At 39.1% G+C, this 19774-nt stretch overlaps 1 protein-coding gene across 1 annotated transcript in view; it reads left to right on the top strand.

Moving 5' to 3' along the window:
* Positions 1–315: 315 nt before the first annotated feature.
* The window catches only part of SLC24A5 (solute carrier family 24 member 5), a 28242-nt gene continuing 8783 nt past the window's right edge, over positions 316–19774 (top strand). Inside the window, exons 1-4 of the mRNA XM_070798058.1 lie at positions 316–414; positions 6534–6684; positions 7554–7733; positions 19286–19369. Of these exons, the coding sequence (XP_070654159.1) occupies positions 316–414; positions 6534–6684; positions 7554–7733; positions 19286–19369 (514 nt within the window). The remainder of the gene's footprint in view (positions 415–6533; positions 6685–7553; positions 7734–19285; positions 19370–19774) is intronic.

Genomic DNA, 19774 nt, shown 5'->3' with positions numbered 1-19774 from the left:
AGGACCCACACAGCAGTGAATGAGACCAATGTGAACTGGGTTAGAAACTGGAGATGTTCAGTCATACTCTCAGCCAGTGCGTGATCCCAACTTTTGCTGAGAAACTCACTAAGGATGAGGGTGAGAGAAAGCTGGCAGGTAAAAAGGGAATATGTGAACCACACTGAGCAGACTGTTGCTCACTCACGGCCATGTCTATGGTCCCAGCTAGCAACTTCTTTGTTGATTAGAGACAAAAAATGAAGGAGCTTGGTAGACTGAGCTGAAAGCTCCTTGTCATGAGGATTCCTAGGCTACTTCCTAGGAAAGCCAGTCATGGGGCAGCAGCAGCTGAGATTCAGAGGGTTCTCCATGATGATGCACTTGCAGTCAATGCTTGCTGCATCTCCACCCTTGCAGATTGTTCTTAACATGGTGACCATCTTATTAAGAGGTCCCCATCTGGCTTGACTCTGTGTTTAAATAGCAAAAAGCAACGGCAAAGCATGTGCCCTCTTTTTGTATATTAGTTGCATAGGTATATTATATATTTTAACAGAAAGTTAAAAAATAAAAAGGTGATAATGACAAGCTGAAGTCAGAGCACGGGACCATCCTTAGCCATCTGTTTCCTTTCCCTTCCTCTTTCTTCACAGTAGTTGGGATGCCTACAAAAGCCTCCAGTTCAGGGTTGGGTGCAGATAATTAAAGACAACATTACTAGCTCTCTTTCTCATGAAGAAAAGTCAAAATCTCTTTTCAAATGACCGATTTCACAGGGTTCCTCATTGTAGATTTCCCGTATTTCCTCCAACAGGAAGTTGGGAAGCCCAACATGGTGTTTGAAAATTCAGCAGGTGGAGCTGAAGAGCTGATTGGCAGATGCTTGACTGATGCTGGGAGGGATTGGGGGCAGGAGGAGAAGGGGACGACAGAGGATGAGATGGCTGGATGGCATCACCGACTCGATGGACATGAGTTTGAGTGAACTCCAGGAGTTGGTGATGGACAGGGAGGCCTGGCGTGCTGCAATTCATGGGGTCACAAAGAGTTGGACATGACTGAGCGACTGAACTGAACTGAACTGGGGAACTGGATGGCACAAAGGGTCAACTTACAGAAGACACTGTGTATTCTTATCCTATGGATGTTGTGAAGGAAAAGTCTTTGTGGAATTCCCTATTTTATTTCATTCACTCATCCATTCAACAATATTTAATAAATGTCCACCACATGCCCAGCACTGTGTTGAACACTGGAAATGCTGGAGGAAACTAGATAGGCATGGTTTTGCCCTCATGGAACTTACACTCTGAAGAATTGGCTCAACTTAGCAGGTGAGGACATTCCTGGACTTTGACGTTAAATAGACCTTTGCCTGCATCCTGGCTCTTACACTTAGTTGGGAACTATATAACCTTAGATCTTAGGCGATTGACTCAATCTACCATCTATAAAGCAAGGGTAGAAATATCCATCCCAGTAGTTCTCAACACCCCTAGAATCACCTGGGAAATTTTAACAAAATATCCATGCCTAAGCCACCCCTTAGATTTTGATTCAATTGGTCTGGGTAAGTGTTAAGTCATCAGCAATTTTAAAGGCCACAGATACTTCTACTGAGCAACAAGTGAAAACCACTCCTCTACCCTTTAGGGTTAGAGGGAGAATTACACTGAATAATACTCATGAATATACCTCATGCTTAGTAAACATAACTTTACTATCAGCTTTGATTCCAAATATAGCAGGCGCTAACTCAGCAGAGGTCCAGATATCTGTGAGAAGACTGTGAAACTGAAGCTGGTCAGTGAGCAAGGAAGAGCTGAAAGTAATTCTGACAGTTTTATTCCTCAGAAGAAAAAAATGACTACTAGTCATCGACTCAATGACCACCTCTGCACTGATTTTACCAGGGTAGCTTACTTGGTTATTTCAATAGACTGCTTGTTCTTGGCTTCTTTATTTTTTTATTTATTTTAATTTTCACTGTGAGTACAGGACACAGTTCAAACTTTAATAATGCTATCAACATGAAAGAACTCAGGGAATATAGTTCCCATGATCCCTTCCAAAGAATCTACTAGAATATAAGATTTGAGCATCAAAGTATCTAGAGAAATATCAACCTAAGAATGGTGGCAATTGTTGAAAATGTAATTATTTATTTGTAATACCAAGATTGCTACTGCTAAGTCACTTCAGTCGTGTCCAACTCTGTGTGACCCCATAGACGGCAGCCCACCAGGCTCCCCCGTCCCTGGGATTCTCCAGGCAAGAACACTGGAGTGGGTTGCCATTTCCTTCTCCAATGCATGAAAGTGAAAAGTGAAAGTCAAGTCGCTCAGTCGTGTCCAACTCTTCACGACCCCATGGACTGCAGTCTACCAGGCTCCTCTGCCCATGGGATTTTCCAGGCAAGAGTACTGGAATGGAGTGCCATTGCCTTCTCCAAGTACCAAGATTAGATGAGGGTTAAAGGGAGAAAGAATATATTTAATGACTATATGCTCAGGCAATGAATATGGACTATAGATCACAGCATAGAAAGAGAATAGAAAGAACATATACAGCATTTTAAAACTCTTCTCAGTAATTATATATGTGGTGGTGATATCAATATCACTATTTTGAGATTCATAAATAGGATTAGCAAATATGTAATTATAAAGCACTGGATTTTCTACTGTCCCCCTAAGTACATGAGAACCTTGAATGAGAACTATTGGTATGAACTCATGAGGCAATCTATTAAGAGGTGTGTGTGCATATGTGATGTGTGTGAGAGAGAGAGAGACAGAGAGAGAGAGAAAGAGAGAGAGAAAGGATGAACATCCCTGGCAACCCAGATTCTTAGATCGTGGTCTTGACGTACTTAACATTTTAAAAAACAGAGAGACATTTGGGACAATGGCTGGTTTGAGGTAAAAGACAAGCCTAGCACATCTTTTTTTTTTTTAACATTACGTAGTAAGAAAGCTATCAGAAACTATTAAGACTCTCAGAAGTCATATTGGAGAGGCTCCTTCTGCCTAAAGATGAGACAATTTGAACTTCAGAAATGATAATAACTATAATTGGAACCCATCAAAATATTTAAGTACATTAATTCATAATAACTGTTTAAATAGAATTGGTTATTTGGGAGGAAAACAGAGAGTCAGTCATCCTGAGAAGTGATAAATAAAGAAGAGTCAAGCACATATATTGTCTTTTCTATATACCCCTGGGAACCTACCAAGCGGATGATAGAAATTATCCCATTGTAAAACATTCCAAGTATATAAATGAATAAGAACTTATAGAAGTAGAATGTCTTTCTTTTGCAAGTGAATGGATTGCAAAAGAATGAATAGATTTAGGTAATGAGCATGAAGGCTGTGATTAATAACATTACCAATGAGAGAAGCAGATATTGTGTGCTCTATAAGGAAAGACCTCACCATCACCTTAGTGATGCCAAAGTGTAGCCCAGTAGCAGAGCAGATTCTGAGCAAGCAGAGTTAGTCTTGACTAACTCCCAGGGATGGGGGAGCCTGGTGGGCTGCCGTCTATGGGGTTGCACAGAGTCGGACACGGCTGAAGTGACTTAGCAGCAGCAGCAGCAACTCTCAGTTAGAACTGAGTCTAACCAAGTTCTGCATCCAGCTGTCAATCAACAAAAATATAGAAAACGGACGCATCTATTGAGCTATACCATAGGACACAATCGATAAAATCAGGACTGTGAGAAACTCTACAGATCAAATGCCCCGGGGGTTTTCTAACAGATAACCCATAAGGAGAAGAAAAAAAGAGAGGAAACCTATAAACTAGAGGAGACTTAAAAGACTCCTTTCAAGGCTAAGCTGCAGTATCCTAAGAATGCACCCAATTAGGGAGGGTGATAAACTGTTAAAAAATACACCACAAGGAGGTGACTACTATCTAAGTCAGGAGCCTGGTTACTCTCAGGGAAAAGGATAAGTTGGGACTGAAGTTCATGAAAGGATTGCTGGGGTGTCTGGTAAACTTCTGTTTCTTGACCTGGGGAGTTTATGAGGGAGCCTATCTTATAAAAATAAAATAACAACAATAATAATATAATAATAAACTATACATTTGTTTTATGTGGCTTTTTATATGTTTTATTTTACAATAGAAAGCTTTAAACATTCTTTTGCAAAACGAAGAATAAATGTAAGAAGTAAATCTAATTAGCCTCCTAAATTCTCTTTTCTTGGTAAAACTATGCTTTATCAGATAGTTTGTTCAGAACAAGTATATGTGTGTTCTGGGAATGTGTTTTCAAGACTTATTACAATCTAATCAATCAACAAATGTTTATTAAGTACCTACTCTGTACAAGATTCCGCTGGAATTGTTTCATAGTTATTGGCTTATATCTTCAGATATTTGCTCTGTTTCCTGGATTAACAATATACATTGTGTAAGTATTCACCCTGGGTTTGCGTTTTCCTGTTTTGTCTGTTTATAATGTTTAGTTATATTAATTAGTTAAACTACTGCATTTCAGAGAGGAAAGGTTCGTGAGACACTTCCACGCACACAAAGTTAAGTGGTCTCTTCCCAGGGGGTTAGCACTGCTGGCATTGAGACCACAGGCCAGTGGTCCAGGGTGCCGCCTCCTGCAGGTGTCAGCAGCCAGAACTCTGCTTTCTGGGAATCTGCTCTGTTCCTGGGCTACACTTTGGTGACTCATTATCCCAGCCTCACAACCACACCACACATCTGGGTAGTCAGTTCCTGGAAATGATGGTTTCCGAGAGGTTTATAATGGGTAACAATTCCCAACAAAACAAAGGGGGTGTTTGAGAATTTTCACCAAATCAAGATCACAAACATCGGAAGCAACTTACTCCTTTCCACCAGAAAAACCCAGTTTCTAAATTTAAAACTAAGCAAATAGAACAGTGTTTATGCTTTTTTTTTGCAAAGCAAAGGAACCACAAGAGTTGCAAAACTAAAAAATTCCCTTATGGCCAAGAAGCTTCTATCTTAATCAAAAGTAATAAAATAGCAATAATAATACACCTGATACAAAGAACTGATTCATTGGAAAAGACCCTGATGCTGGGAAACAATGAAGGCAGGAGGAGAAGGGGATGACAGAGGATGCGATGGTTGGATGGCATCACCGACTCAATGGACATGAGTTTGAGCAAGGTCCAGGAGTTGGTGAAGGACAGGGAAGCCTGGCGTGCTGCAGTCCATAGGGTTGCAAAGAGTCTGACATGACTGAGTGACTGAACTGAACTGAACATGATAGATAATAGATAGCTAGGTAACATTGACCATGGGGCAGAGGCTGTTCTAAGCAGATTACATTCATTTATGTAGTCCTCACACAACCCAAATAGAGGGTACTATAACCTTCCTGTTTTGCAGAGAATGGAACAGAAGAGCAGAGAGGTTAAATAGCGTGTCCAAGTCTTATAGCTAGTAAGTAGCAATGCTAGGATTCAAACCAAGAGGTCTGGCTCCAGAGCCTGTGCTGTTTGCTATATGTTACCACACTGCCAGAAGTTCTTAACATTCCAGCAAGCCCAGTAAATGCTTGAGTAGGAAGGATAGTAGTTTATATTTAAACACTCACTGGCGTGTCCAGTTTGCATTTTCGAACCTCTGGCAGAGAGCATAACTAATCAATGATCAATAGCCTTCATCCACTATGGCTCTTACTAGTTTTTGAAGCTGCCCGCTTCTCTGCTCCCCCACTGTTGTTGCTCTGGTTCAAGTCACCATCATTTCTCCAGTAGATTATTATAGGAGCCTCCTTCATGACCTCCCTGCTTGGAGCCCTAACTGGAGAGAGAATGAAAGGCCCCAAAACAGCAATATAAAAGGGTACAAACTTAGCCAAAGAACACATAGACACCAGCTCCAACAACTTCTAGAAGGGCTGGAGAGAGAGGTGGAAGCACTTGTAAACTCAGGTCCTTAGAAATCTGGAGAAAGCCCACAGCAGGAGTGAAGACACAGACGTGGAGCAGACCTGTGGACACAGAGCAGCAAGGTGAGGGTGAGACAAACTGAGAAAGTAGCATTGCCATACACACACTATCATATGCAAAATAGATAGCTAGTGGGAAGCTACTGTATAACACAGGGAGCCCAGCCTGGAGCTCTGTGAGGACCTAGAGGGTGGGTTGGAAGTGGGGAAGGAGGCTCCACAGGGAAGGGTTATATATATAGAATTATGACTGATTTGCCTTGGTGTATGGCAGAAACTGCAACAATACTGTAAAGCAATTATCCTCAATTAAAAAAAAAAAAAAAGCAAAGCCACTATGAAGACAAAGAATAAAATCAGTCCACAAAGAACGAGCTGCCTCGATCTGCCCTCAGGGACCATGGGTCAGGGGACTCTCCCCCTCCTCTCCACCTCTTCCAGCCTCTCTGAGGCTTATGGCTGCTGATCAGAGTAGCTTGACTGACTCCAGTCACCCTCCCTCATGCGCTGGCCTTGCTGTGATGTGCCCTGGGCAGGGCATGGGGCAGGAAGGAGATTCCTCACATGATCCAGCTTAATCCTCCTTTTCTCCCTTCCCAAGGCTGCACGCTGCAGAAACATTGCTACTGGCATGCAGATCAAAGGGGGCCCACGGTGGGCAAGACGGGCCCTGCTCCTCGGCCTCCTCTGGGCTACTGCGCACTTGCCTCCCCCAGGGGCCTCCCTGGCCCGGCGTCTCCCAAGGGCTACAGGTAGGTGGACACTGGGGTCAGCCACCCCTGCTGCTGCCGCCACATACAAATAAACAAAGAGAGGGGAATTCTTACTTGGCTTACTTTTGCTTGTGCTTGCCACTGTATTTGCTCTCATTTTTAGCATTTGGTGGGGCTTCCCAGGTGGTGCAGTGGTAAAGAATCCAGAGACGCAAATTTGATTTGATCTTTCCTGGGTCGGAAAGATCCCCTGGAGTAGGAAATGTCAACCTGCTCCAATATTCTTGCCTGAAAAATTCCTTGGACAGAAGAGCCTGGCGGGCTATAGTCCATGCAGTCGCAAAGAGTCGACACGACTGAGCATTTAGATTATTTTAGCGTTTGGTAGGATATCAAACACTTTCAGTCCTTCAGATGTTATTGCTGGAGACTTCATCACGGAAAAAGGAATCTTTCATCCTAGAAATTCTCTCTGCAACAATTAATGATTCTCTGTGAGCCTTGAGATTTGTGGACAACTTGGGCTCTGAAATGGGAAAATGAGATTGCACGGATATTAGAAATTTTTATCTTCAGATATATAGTTTCTAGTTTAGGAGGAAAAGGGGTTCAGAATTCCCTTTTAGAGTTGAAGTAGACAAGGAAAACTGATTTCATTATTTCTTCTTTTAAATTCATCCACTATCTTTATTTTATTTTATTAAAACACCTCTTTTGGGTCCCAAAGACTAATATTTTTAAGGATCTATAATTATATCATAGTCAAAAGAGATTTATACATTTTCACCAGAGTTCTTAAAATTCCACCCAGAAACCCCACACTTACTATTTTCTTAAGGAATTTCTCTTTGTGGGCTTGCAATGCGTGACTTCAATATCCTTCAGTTTCACCTCCTTTTCCTTACCAGGAAATAGCACCCAGTGTGTTATATCCCCATCATCGGAGTTTCCTGAGGGCTTTTTCACGAAACAGGAACGTGCAGATGGAGGCATCATAATCTACTTCCTAATTATCCTTTACATGTTCATGGCTGTGTCAATTGTCTGCAATGAGTACTTCCTACCATCCTTGGAAATCATCAGTGAATGTAAGTAGCTGGAAATCTCCGCTATAACTTCCCAGAATAGTGATGCCACACACATATATGCCTGTGTTTGGAGAAGCTCAGTAACAATCCTGCCCATCTTACCTGGCTGCAGGACACTAACGTCTGTGTTGTGGCGTCCTGTACCTTGAGGAACTGGCCTGACTGTGGTTTTTCTTGGTAGCTCATGTACAGCAGGGCATCTTTAATGGGTATAAGGCAACAATCATACGGACTACGTCTAAAAACTGCCAGTTTGTCTGCTGTATTGTCTAGCTGTTAGTAAACTGTTTCAAATTTTATACACATGCACTTGGTGTATACACCTAATACACTGGGCTCCTAATACTTGCCATCAAATACTTCAATTTTTTTTAAATTTTTACTCTGAAATCTCTATAACTTTTTAGAAATAGTAGATGATAAATAAATGCCTTTAAGGACCACCCTTCTACCTCTTCCTTTACCAGTATCCTATCAGGAGGGAAAGGAAACTAATTCATGTTAATGAACCAACAAATGTATAAATAAGTCCTGCATCTCAAGTAAAGTGACTTCAGGGATTAGGTAATCAAAAATTAAGCTCAGTTATTGGTTTCTGGGAAATAAGATCTGCCAAGCCCTTTAGTTCTGTTTCTTGAATCATGTGTATCACCCAGCATTCTGAGCATAGACCTTACATGGGTGCACTGGTCCCTAAAATCAGGATACCAGTGATGTATTATGGTAACTAAGCAAAAGTGCCTGCATTTCCAGGCTCTGTCTCCTGTTTAATTAGTTTAACTGGTTGAGCATGCTCACTTCAGAGAAGGTCGAAGTTCAGGATTAGATTTCTCACTGCATACTCCCAGGATTGCACAGAAATAGCATGCCCTCTCCCCATCGCCAGACACACACACTGCTAGCACTTCTTCACAGAGGGAAAAAGCATGAATGTAGACTCTCCTTTTCCCCTTTTCCCCTGGCCCCTTCCCCCACCCCTGCTGAAATGCAAGTCATTTTCTCTCTTTTCTCTCTTGTTAGTGCAGTATAGCAATATCCTTAGGACTTAAAACAGGATGTGGCAACAGTGGAGTCACTCAACACTTATTTCTGTAATTCAAAATATTTATAGAACAGGTCAGTGTAAGTTTATTATAATTATTATTTAATTTATATACACAGTTTTACTTTGATATTATATTTGACATGGACATTTCTTTAATAGAAATTAACATAATATTTTACTTAGATTGATGAAATGCAAGAAAAATAGAAGAAAAAGCATAAACTTTCCTACATTACTATCCCCCAGAGATCCCCACAGTTGTCATTTGCTATATTTCCTTTTAGTCTTTTAGATATTGCTACACATACAGTCTGAGACTGTTTCTTTTTCCTAAGATACTATTTTATTGTGAACATTTCCCCATATTATTAAATAGCCTTCAAAAACTTGATTTTTAATGGTAGCACAATACTTCCTGCTTCTGTAAATGATTTCAGCACCTAACACTGGTTTTTATACAGAATGAGCCCTCAGTAGAAATTTATCACAATTTTTTAAATTATTAGTTTTATTAGACATTTGATTTTTAAATTCTTTGTCCTACATAATGCTCATACTTGTATCAAATCTCTGCAAACTTCGCTGACCATTTCCTGACAAAGATGCAGAGCTATGCCTATTTTAAGCTTTATTTTATACATTGCCAAAAACATTTTACAAAAGGTGTGCCAGCAAAAACCTCCACAATGTGTGGTAGCTTCCATTCCAGAAAACCATAAATAATATCATTTCAATGTCTTTGTTAATTGCTTTAAAATAGAAGTTTATTTTATAAAATTTGCATTATCTTATTATTTGTGATGTTAAACATTTTACATAGGTACTGAAATTTGTGGTTTTGTTCTTGTGTTTTTTTTTGCCCATGTTCTAATTAGGGGAGTTATTTGTCTTTTACTTATTGATTTCCAAGATTTTTTCTAATATAAATTTCTAACATAATTTTCCTATCATATGCTTTCTTTGGTTTGTTCGGTTTTGTATTTTGTGTGTTTATTGCATTGAAGTGTACATAGGTAAATTTATAAATATTTTCCTTTATGATTCTTCTTTTGGTTTTATGCCTAGAAAAACCTTTTATCTCTAGGTCGGAAAAAATTTCATCTTCTCTTCTACTGATAGTTTTTTCTTTTCTTAACATTTATTTATTTATGTTGAATATTTTTATTTTTTCCACTAAGAATTTGTTTTGTTATAAGATACATTGCTGTTTTATGAAAAGTTGATCCATTATCTATACCCTCAACTCTATACTCTAATGATCTATTCATGTTTGTGCCAATACCACACTTTTCATTAGAAAAACTAAATCATATTAATTATATAAAACTAAGAAATTAAAAATTCAAGGTACTATCTCTCTACTTAGAATCTTTCTTTTTCTGGAAAATAATAAATCCCCATCCCCTTTTTTTGCTTTCTTGACTGAAAGAATGAACCCATCCAGAATTTTTTTTTAATAAAAACATGTCTTGGGAGTGGTAAATAAATAAATAACGTTTCTAGCCCTGCAGAAGAAACAACCTCATTAAAATTTAGATTGATACTTCAAAATAATCTTAAGTAACTTCATGAAACATCTATAATAAGTAACTTCATGAAACATCTATAATAACGACTTCCACCATGTCACTTGTGGGATTACCTTGAACATCATCAGCAAACATGCATTTCTCAAGTGAATTGCCTTTTGCTCTGAAATATAACACAGTTGCTATTATGGATGTGTGACTGATGGATGCCTACGCCACTGCCTATCTTCAGCTGCTAAGAATTGATCCCTGTCTTGAGTATTGAAAATACTGGCAACAAAATGAAATAGAAATAGTGCTAGCTTGATTCATTTTTAAATGCCTATAAATTAACTCTGTCATTTCTCTTTTCAAGGCCTTAGCATGGTCTTGTCCAAATTAGGACGTCAGCAATAAAAAACAGGCTCTCTGGGATCTGTTTACGTCCACAGAAACTAGCTTCAGAAAGTCTGTAAATGCTTTACACTTCCCCATAGTTCCTTGATGAGCATGAGTTATACAGTCCCACCCAACAAATAAGTATTAATATTATCCTCAAAATAATTTACTGAGCATTATACATTGTACTGGAATGTTATTAACTACTTATGCATTTATTATAGTTATTTTTCATAAACAATTATAGAAGACCAAACATGGTTCTAAATTAAATATATAAGGTTTTAGCTCTTCAAAAAACCCTACAAAGTAGGGACTATTAGATTGGTTTTACTAATGAAAAAACTGGGGCTGAAAGAATATACAAGTTCTCAAGACTACACAGGGCTTCCCAGGTAGCACAGTGGTAAAGAATCTGCCTGCCAATGCAAGAGACACAAGAGATGCAGGTTTAATCCCTGAATCAGGAAGATTCCCTGGAGGAGGAAATGGCAACCCATTCCAGGATTCCTGCCTGGAAAATTCTATAGACAGAGGAGCCTGGTGGGTTACAGTTCATGGGGTCACAGAGAGTTGGACATGACTGAACATACACACACACACACACACACAGAGCCAGTACACAGGAGAGCCCTGGTCTCTTTAATGTCAAAACCCAAGAATGTTTTCAATTGCTATATAATATAATTTTACACATCCTTATTTGAGATTAGCTGTCATAATATGGTTGTTTCAGAAGAACTGTTCTATTTAAATAATTTTAAAAGGTATTTTCCACCCAAGGGCACCAAAAATTTTGGTTGAAAAATACATCAAATAGTCATTGTAACTACAGAGGAAGTATACTACAAAATAATGAGAATCTACTGAGTCATTTTAAAACATCAGTTAATTTTTCTGGAGTTGAGCTGTAGGAGTTGCTTGTATATTTTTGAGATTAGTTGTTTGTCCGTTGCTTCATTTGCTATTATTTTCTCCCATTCTGAAGGCTGCCTTTTCGCCTTGCTAATAGTTTCCTTTGTTGTGCAGAAGCTTTTAAGTTTAATTAGGTCCCATTTGTTTATTTTTGCTTTTATTTCCAATATTCTGGGAGGTGGGTCATAGAGGATCCTGCTGTGATGTATGTCGGAGTGTTTTGCCTATGTTCTCCTCTAGGAGTTTTATAGTTTCTGGTCTTACGTTGAGATCTTTAATCCATTTTGAGTTTATTTTTGTGTATGGTGTTAGAAAGTGTTCTAGTTTCATTCTTTTACAAGTGGTTGACCAGTTTTCCCAGCACCACTTGTTAAAGAGATTGTCTTTAATCCATTGTATATTCTTGCCTTCTTTGTCAAAGATAAGGTGTCCATATGTGCGTGGATTTATCTCTGGGCTTTCTATTTTGTTCCATTGATCAATATTTCTGCCTTTGTGCCAGTACCATACTGTCTTGATAACTGTGGCTTTGTGTACGAGACAGCAAAAGAGACACTGATGTATAGAACAGTCTTATGGACTCTGTGGGAGAGGGAGAGGGTGGGGAGATTTGGGAGAATGGCATTGAAACATGTATAATATCATGTATGAAACGAGTCGCCAGTCCAGGTTCGATGCACGATGCTGGATGCTTGGGGCTGGTGCACTGGGACGACCCAGAGGGAGGGTATGGGGAGGGAGGAGGGAGGAGGGTTCAGGATGGGGAACACAGGTATACCTGTGGCAGATTCATTTTGATATTTGGCAAAACTAATACAATATTGTAAAGTTTAAAAATAAAATAAAATTTAAAATAAAAATAAATAAAACATCAGTTAAGAATTTCAGCAACCTACTGGGGGTTGTAAATTAATGTTATAAATGGTTACCCACAATAATTAATACGAGAACTAAGCATTTTGTTTACGATGTATGAAATTATAGCATCGTACTGTGGAACCAAACCATCATGTTTGATTCAATGACATTCTGTGGAGTACACGTCTGAGTTCCAATCTAGGATACAGTGGTTGAATCGGCCGGCCCTGGCCCACCCCAGCCCCATCGTCCCATGATCCACTCTTCCAATCACTGACAGGGGTTCATTTGGTTATTAGCACAAGGGGCTTCAGCATGGTGAACTCTAGAAGTGGCTGGGACTGCAGTCTCCGTGCAGGGGATATGTTGGAGGTGGTGGAGGACAGAGCCTCTGGCTGATACTCTGGTCAGGCCCAGCTTAGACACATGAGTGCTTTGTCTGTCTGTAGCTATACACATTGGTTCTATATACATTGGTCTGTCAATTACCTCTAGAACCACTACCACTTGAGGCTTCCACTAAGGATCTTTCTCTTTCTTGCTCTACTCATGATCATTAAAGTCATATAACCTCTCCTTCGCATCTCAACACTAGGAAAGCAAGAACACACAAATCCTGAGACATTTTGTTGTGATCTTAACCAAGTAGATCCAATATGAGAAAATGCTGTTGCTATACCACCTTCCTTTAATCTTATCTTCTCTTTTATCCATTTAAGTTCTAAAGGAAAAGAGGCTAAAGATGATTCTTTGAACACATTTGTATATAATAGAAACTATATTAATTTACAGCCCATAGTAGGACGATTACCTCTCATCTTTATAAGCAGTTCATTTTTAGAAACACAAAAGTTCAGCAGAAAGCCAAAACAAATCCTTTACATATCATTTTAATATGTAATGGGGATCTCCTAGAGTTATTTCATCACTGTTTAGAGTACCTTTCTTTAACTTTTCTGAGGCTAACTACAGAGAAAACTGAGAACCCCTAGTGATTGGTCGGTCACTTGATACTGCCTAAAGTCCACAATGAGCTGATTATGAAATTTTTCGTCTTAAATGTTACACTAATATGCTATTCAGTTGACACTCTAATCCCTCCACCATGTTGATCCTTTGAAGTATAACATGTCTTAAGTGAAAATGATCTTAACAAGGTTTTGGGAAACATACTTAAATAAAATATTTACTTTTTTATTAAAAATTCTTTTTATTCATTCTGCTTTGAACTAATATTTGTCCATGTTCTATTTTATGTTTCAGAAACAGACAATAAGAAAGAAATACAAGTTTTAATTCCAGGTAGAATTGATTCTAAATTGATAAAATTGAAAGGGAGTCAAATAATTCTGTGAGTATGGCATTTGGATAGCCGACAGTTTCAGGGGATTGTTTGATTCTTAATCCTTATGAAATTTACAGAGGCAAAGCCTTCCCCAAGAACAAAGAATCTAAGAAGAGTGCTTCCTCCCAGCCACACAGGCTCTCCTCTTAAGAGCATTTTCATCCTCTTTGCTTTTCTTTTTCCTCTGATCTAAACTAATCTGAATTTAAAATATAAATAAATACATTGTGGTTACTTTGGATTGCATCTAAATCTACCTTACGTATACAAAGATAAATAAATGTCAAGTGGTCTGGATATTACCAAAATGCTATCGTAGAGACAGGCAATAATAATAATAAAGCTTGCATTAAATCTCTTCACTTACCTTCATGGATAACAGAAAGAGCAGCTTTTTCAACTCAAAAAGATCTAAGTGCCCATCCCATCTCTGCAACTACTACCTATGTGACCTTGAGCAAGTTATGGAAACAAAACTCAGGTAATTGTGAGGTTTGGAGACAAAAAGTCTTGCATGTGGCTTTATATGATTGACTTACAGCAAGTGGAAACTAATTAATATTATAGCTGTTAGATTAGGGCATGGGGGCGTCCTTTTCCAGTGGAATTGGGCTTTTCAAAACATTATACAGGGCTTCAGAATTTGTTCCGTTATGGCTCAGACAAGATATGAGATGATAACTATAAAGTACTCAAAATGTTTTTATTTACTATTAGAAGCATCACAGAGCATATAGATGCAATTGTGCATGGAGAGGCTAGGCATTTATTCCAGTGATGCTGACTTTACTCAAAATATTTCTAGAAATATATTTGAAATTAATGTCAGAACCAATTTTGCAAATCATAAAAAACACTGGTTTGCTGTCATACTTCATTTTGAACCCTAAGTAGAATTACTCAGCATGACTACCCACCATAGTCACTAGAATTGGGTCTGAATGACTTTTAATTCCTTTCAAAACTCAAATCCATTCACGAAGCATAAAAATTTGCTATCACTGAGGACTTTATAAAATTGTGCCAGAAGACACCAAATTGCTTATAGCCTAGTCTTGTAACTCTGTTAAATTTACATGTGAAAAGAACTGAAACTATATTTTTTAAAAGGTAGCAGCAGTTAAAATACAATGATAAAAGTATAAATGATGCTCCCTCCCATCTGTTTTCTCCTCTATCTTCTAAATTTTCAGTTAACATAGGGGTTTTAATTATAAAAGGAATTTCTCTAACAATAAGAGGTGGTCCAGAGGCGTAAGGCATAGAATTCATATTTTATACTTTTTTAAATTGATACAAATTAGAAGATACCTTAAAGATTTGTATATTCCAACCCTCTTACAGATGCCAAAATACAAGCCTTGTCTGAATGACTTATCTAAATTCTCACATTAAGGTACTGGCAGGGCCAGAAGCCAGGTTTCCATTTTAGTTTAAAACTCTTTTTCTATATTATATTTCTAGAAAAAGATTTGCAAAGATGGTTATAAACTTTGCAGCATGGTATCAGAGAAGAGAACATGCTTAAGAAAAAGTCTGTAATCAGTAATCAGTTCATTATCATAAAGTTGCACTTTATATAACCAATGTAATATCCAAACCTATAAAGAAAACTCACCTTGAACATTTCTACTATATCCTCAAGGAAATATGATTAGTCCTTTAGAGTAATAGAGAGGGAAAAAAAATAATAGCTCTGGGGTGGGGGGAGAACAGAACAATTTATCTTTAATAATAAACTATAACAGAGAGAAATGCTACCCAAAGGTCAGTGAAGACAAAGCCAGTCAATTCTAAAGTTCAAAGGTATAAACCATTCTACAAAATATGCTTAGAACCTTAAGATATAACTTGTTAAAATATCTTTGAAGTTTTATACATCCATCTGTAGAGAGCTCTTCTTTTCATAACTCAAATAGAGCCCAGTGAATAGCAACAAGCTTTATTGTTATTGCCTTTTGAGAAGGAAATTGTTCAGAAGGGTCACTTATTTTCTTACCTTGCAATAGCCAGATGGATCACTTTTTCTCTCTCCAGATTGAATTTTTCTAATGAAGCATTCTTCAGCCAGCATTAGACGAAGATCAGCCAATCACTCTTCAGCTGCCCCAAGTTTAGACAGTTTAAGATATTTTGTTCTTTTTTCAATTTCCTCCATGTATTAGTTAACCCTGATTTCATTCAAGAATTCATGGTAATATCACTAGATTTATACATTCTCTGGAATATGCTAGAACACTTCTGAATTATTACTAACTCTCACTAGCTATTTTTCCCCCTAGAAAAGAATACAATGGGCCAAGTTATGTACCAGTGCCACGAGGAAGGGAAGAAAATGATTCAAGCACCTCCCATCCTACAATTGCCTCAGTGCCTTTCTGATCCTGAGTTTCTGTGGTGAAAAAGAAATAGCACTGGACTTAGGTATAGCTCAGCGGGTAAAGAATCCGCCTGCAACGCGGGAGACCTGGGTTCCATCCCTGGGTTGGGAAGATCCCCTGGTGAAGGGAAAGGCTACCCACTCCAGTATCCTGGCCTGGAGAATTCCATGGACTGTATAGTCCATGGGTCACAAAAAGTGGGACACGACTGAGTGACTTTCACTTTCATGTTTCATGCTTAGAATCAACAGACTTGGGGTTTACACCCAAACTCCTCACATTTAAGACCCTTACTTTCCATGTAACTTTAAGTTACTTAACCTTCTGGTTATCTGTTTTTTATATGTGAAATGGAAATACCACAACTCATATCTAAGAACTTCCCCGGTGGCTCAGATGGTAAAGAATCTGCCTGCAATGCAGGAGACCTGGGTTTGAGCCGAGTTGAGAAGATGCCCTGGGGAAGGGAATGGATGCCCACTCCAGTATTCTTGCCTGGAGAATCTCATGAACAGAGAAGCCTGGCAGGCTACAGTCCATGGGGCCACAAAGAGTAGGACACAACTGAGCAACTAACACTCATTTCCGAGAATAGCTGAGATGATTAAATTATGTATATGAAAGTGAATTGTATGCAATGAATATATTAATTCATAGATAAAATTTTTAAGAAGTTAATAGAACGATATGCTTCATCTTTTCTAAGTTTTAAAACCAACTGGACCTACTATGTATCAGAGTTGTAGTAAAAGTATAAATACTATATATATATGCAAAATCACTCTAACCAGTTAAAGAAATGCTATGAAATATAACTTACGTAAATTATTACTTCTGTCCCTTCATTAGTCACCACAAGTAGTGTTCATCAAGCAACATGACCAAAGGCAAATAGGATAGAGAACTTGGATTTGGTTAACTCCATCCTGAGAGGATTTTTCCCAGTGGAGGCATAACAGGTAGCAAAACAGTTCAGACTAGAGCTGGTTGGACCACTGAGACCAGATAGCCTCATGAGGGTAAAAAAGATGACTGTGGCTGGTATCACCAGCAAGCAACACTAGATGTCTTTCTGAAAGTGAAAGTGAAAGTCACTCAGTCGTGTCCAACTCTTTGTGACCCCATGGACCCCAAGTGACCCCATGGACTTTGTGACCCCATGGATCTTCCCAACCCAGGGATCAAACTCAGATCTTCCCAACCCAGATCTCCTGAACTGCAGGCAGATTTATTAACAGCTGAGCCACCAAGGAAGCCCAAGAATACTGGAGTGGGTAGCCTATCCCTTCTCCAGCAGATCTTCCTGTCCCAGGAATTGAACCGGGGTTTCCTGCCTTGCAGGCTGATTCTTTACTGGCTGAGCTACCAGGGAAGCCCATCTTTCCAAGCACTTCTCACATTTTTCACAATGAAAGCCCAAGTGCTTGCTAGGATCCACAAGGCTTTATATGATCTGGCTCTCTCTCACCTTTGACTTCATCATCTACAGCTCCTTCACACACTGCATTCCAGATACTCTGGCCTTTCTCTGTTTCTTGAACACATAGGCTAACGTCTACCTCAAAACCTTTGCACGCATTCCATCTGCCTATATTACTCCCAGGTCTATGTGTGGCTACTCCCTCACTTTGTTAGCATCTTGGGGAAGTCCTTTCTGGTTACCCAATCTAAAATTACAGTCTTTCCTCCATGAAATTTTATATCCACCTTCCTGATTTTTGAGCTTCCCTGGTGGCTCAGATGGTAAAGCATCTGCCTACAATGCAGGAGACCCGGGTTCAATCCCTGGGTCGGGAAGATCTCCTGGAGGAGGAAATGGCAACCCACTCCAGAATTCGTGCCTGGAAAATCCCATGGACAGAGGAACCTGGTAGGCTATAGTCCATGGGGTCACAAAGAGTTGGGACATGACTGAGCAACTTCACACCTAACTTTTGCTCCTTCTAACACAATATTTTTTTCTTGTCTGTTTACTCTCACTGAAATTAAATTCCAGAAGAGAAAGTTTGTCTGTTTTGTGACTGCCACATTCCTATCACATAAAAAAAGCATCTGGTACAGTAGGTGGTCAATAAATACAACAAATAGATAAATAATAGTCAGGTGTTCCAGTTATCAATGGCTTATGAAATCACCCCAAAACTAGGGGCTTAAAAGAACAATCATTTCAGACTTCTCATAGCTTTAAGGGTTTACTGGCCTCAGCTGGATGGTTCTTGCTTGAGGTCTTTCATGCAGTGATATTCAGAAAAAGGACTATAATTATCTGAAAGCTCCCTCCTTCACATGTCTGGTGCTGGGACGGAAGGATTCAAAACTGAGGGGCTGAAACAGCAGGGCTTCCTGGGGCATCTCTATGTGGGCTCTTCACAAGGTCTTTCCTATATGGCAGCCAGGGATTTTATGTGGTAGCTTAGGGCTCTGAAGCAAATGTCCCGAGAGAGAGAACCATTAGAAAGCTTTTTCACCTTTTATGTCCTAGCTTCAGGCATGTGGTTCTGTCATACTTTCAGCAGTCACAAAGGCTCTTCTAGGCTCAAAATACATAAACTCTACCTTGTTTTTTGTTTTAGTTTGTTTGACAGGGAACGGACAGGTTCTGGAAAACCATGTGGGCAGAAATATTGTAGCTATTTTTATAAAATTCAACCTGCTACGCCACCAACAAAAAAGAAATCAGTAATGTCAAAGGCAGATATCTCAGTAGAGAAGTAGAACTTGAGGTGGACTGGAGAGTGAGCAACAGGTAATGGTCCTACAGATAAGAATAAGGAAATACTGACTACAGGTGACAGGGACTCAACCAAGCACACCAGAGTTTGAGGGTCTGGGAAGACTGTCAAAAATCAATAATATACTAAACAATAAACATTGACAAAGGATTGCTATCAATGGCTTGGAAACTGAATTTTCATTCTAATTTTAACTTTCTGATATAGGGTAAATAATGCCTAGAAGGCTGCCTGTGTTGGCTGTTTTCCAGTTGAAGTTAGTATCAATGGCTTTCTATGAAAATGTAGCTTTGGTATCTATTTAGTTATGAGAACATGCTCTCCCATTTGTCACTTTACCAGGCTTAATATAATTTAATTTGTCTTCAGCCTTAGGACTGTCCCAGGATGTTGCAGGTGCAACTTTTATGGCAGCCGGTAGTTCAGCTCCTGAATTAGTTACTGCTTTCCTAGGTAAATACCACTCCTTTTATTTTTTTGCTTAATTGGTGTTATTTGATCTTCTCCAAGTCAACACTAACTTAGCTACTATCTGGCTCATAGGTGTATTTATCACAAAGGGCGATATTGGCATTAGCACCATTCTTGGATCTGCAATCTATAACCTCCTTGGTATCTGTGCAGCCTGTGGCTTACTATCTAATGTGGTACGTAAGAAAACTTTATTCAACAAAATATAGTCTTGACAAATTATAAGAACTGCTTATTGTCAAACCACAACATGAATCAGCCACAGGTATACATATATCCCCTGCCTTTTGAACCTCCCTCCCATCTCCCTTCCCATCCCACACCTCTAGGTTGATACAGAGCCCGTTTGAGTTTCCTGAGACATACAGCAAGTTCCCGTTGGCTATC

This window comes from Bos indicus, chromosome 10 (genome assembly GCF_029378745.1).
Source record: "Bos indicus isolate NIAB-ARS_2022 breed Sahiwal x Tharparkar chromosome 10, NIAB-ARS_B.indTharparkar_mat_pri_1.0, whole genome shotgun sequence".
In the NCBI taxonomy this organism is placed as follows: domain Eukaryota; kingdom Metazoa; phylum Chordata; class Mammalia; order Artiodactyla; family Bovidae; genus Bos; species Bos indicus.
The sequence above is the reverse complement of the archived record's forward strand: the minus strand, read 5'-3'. Positions and strand labels throughout refer to the sequence as shown.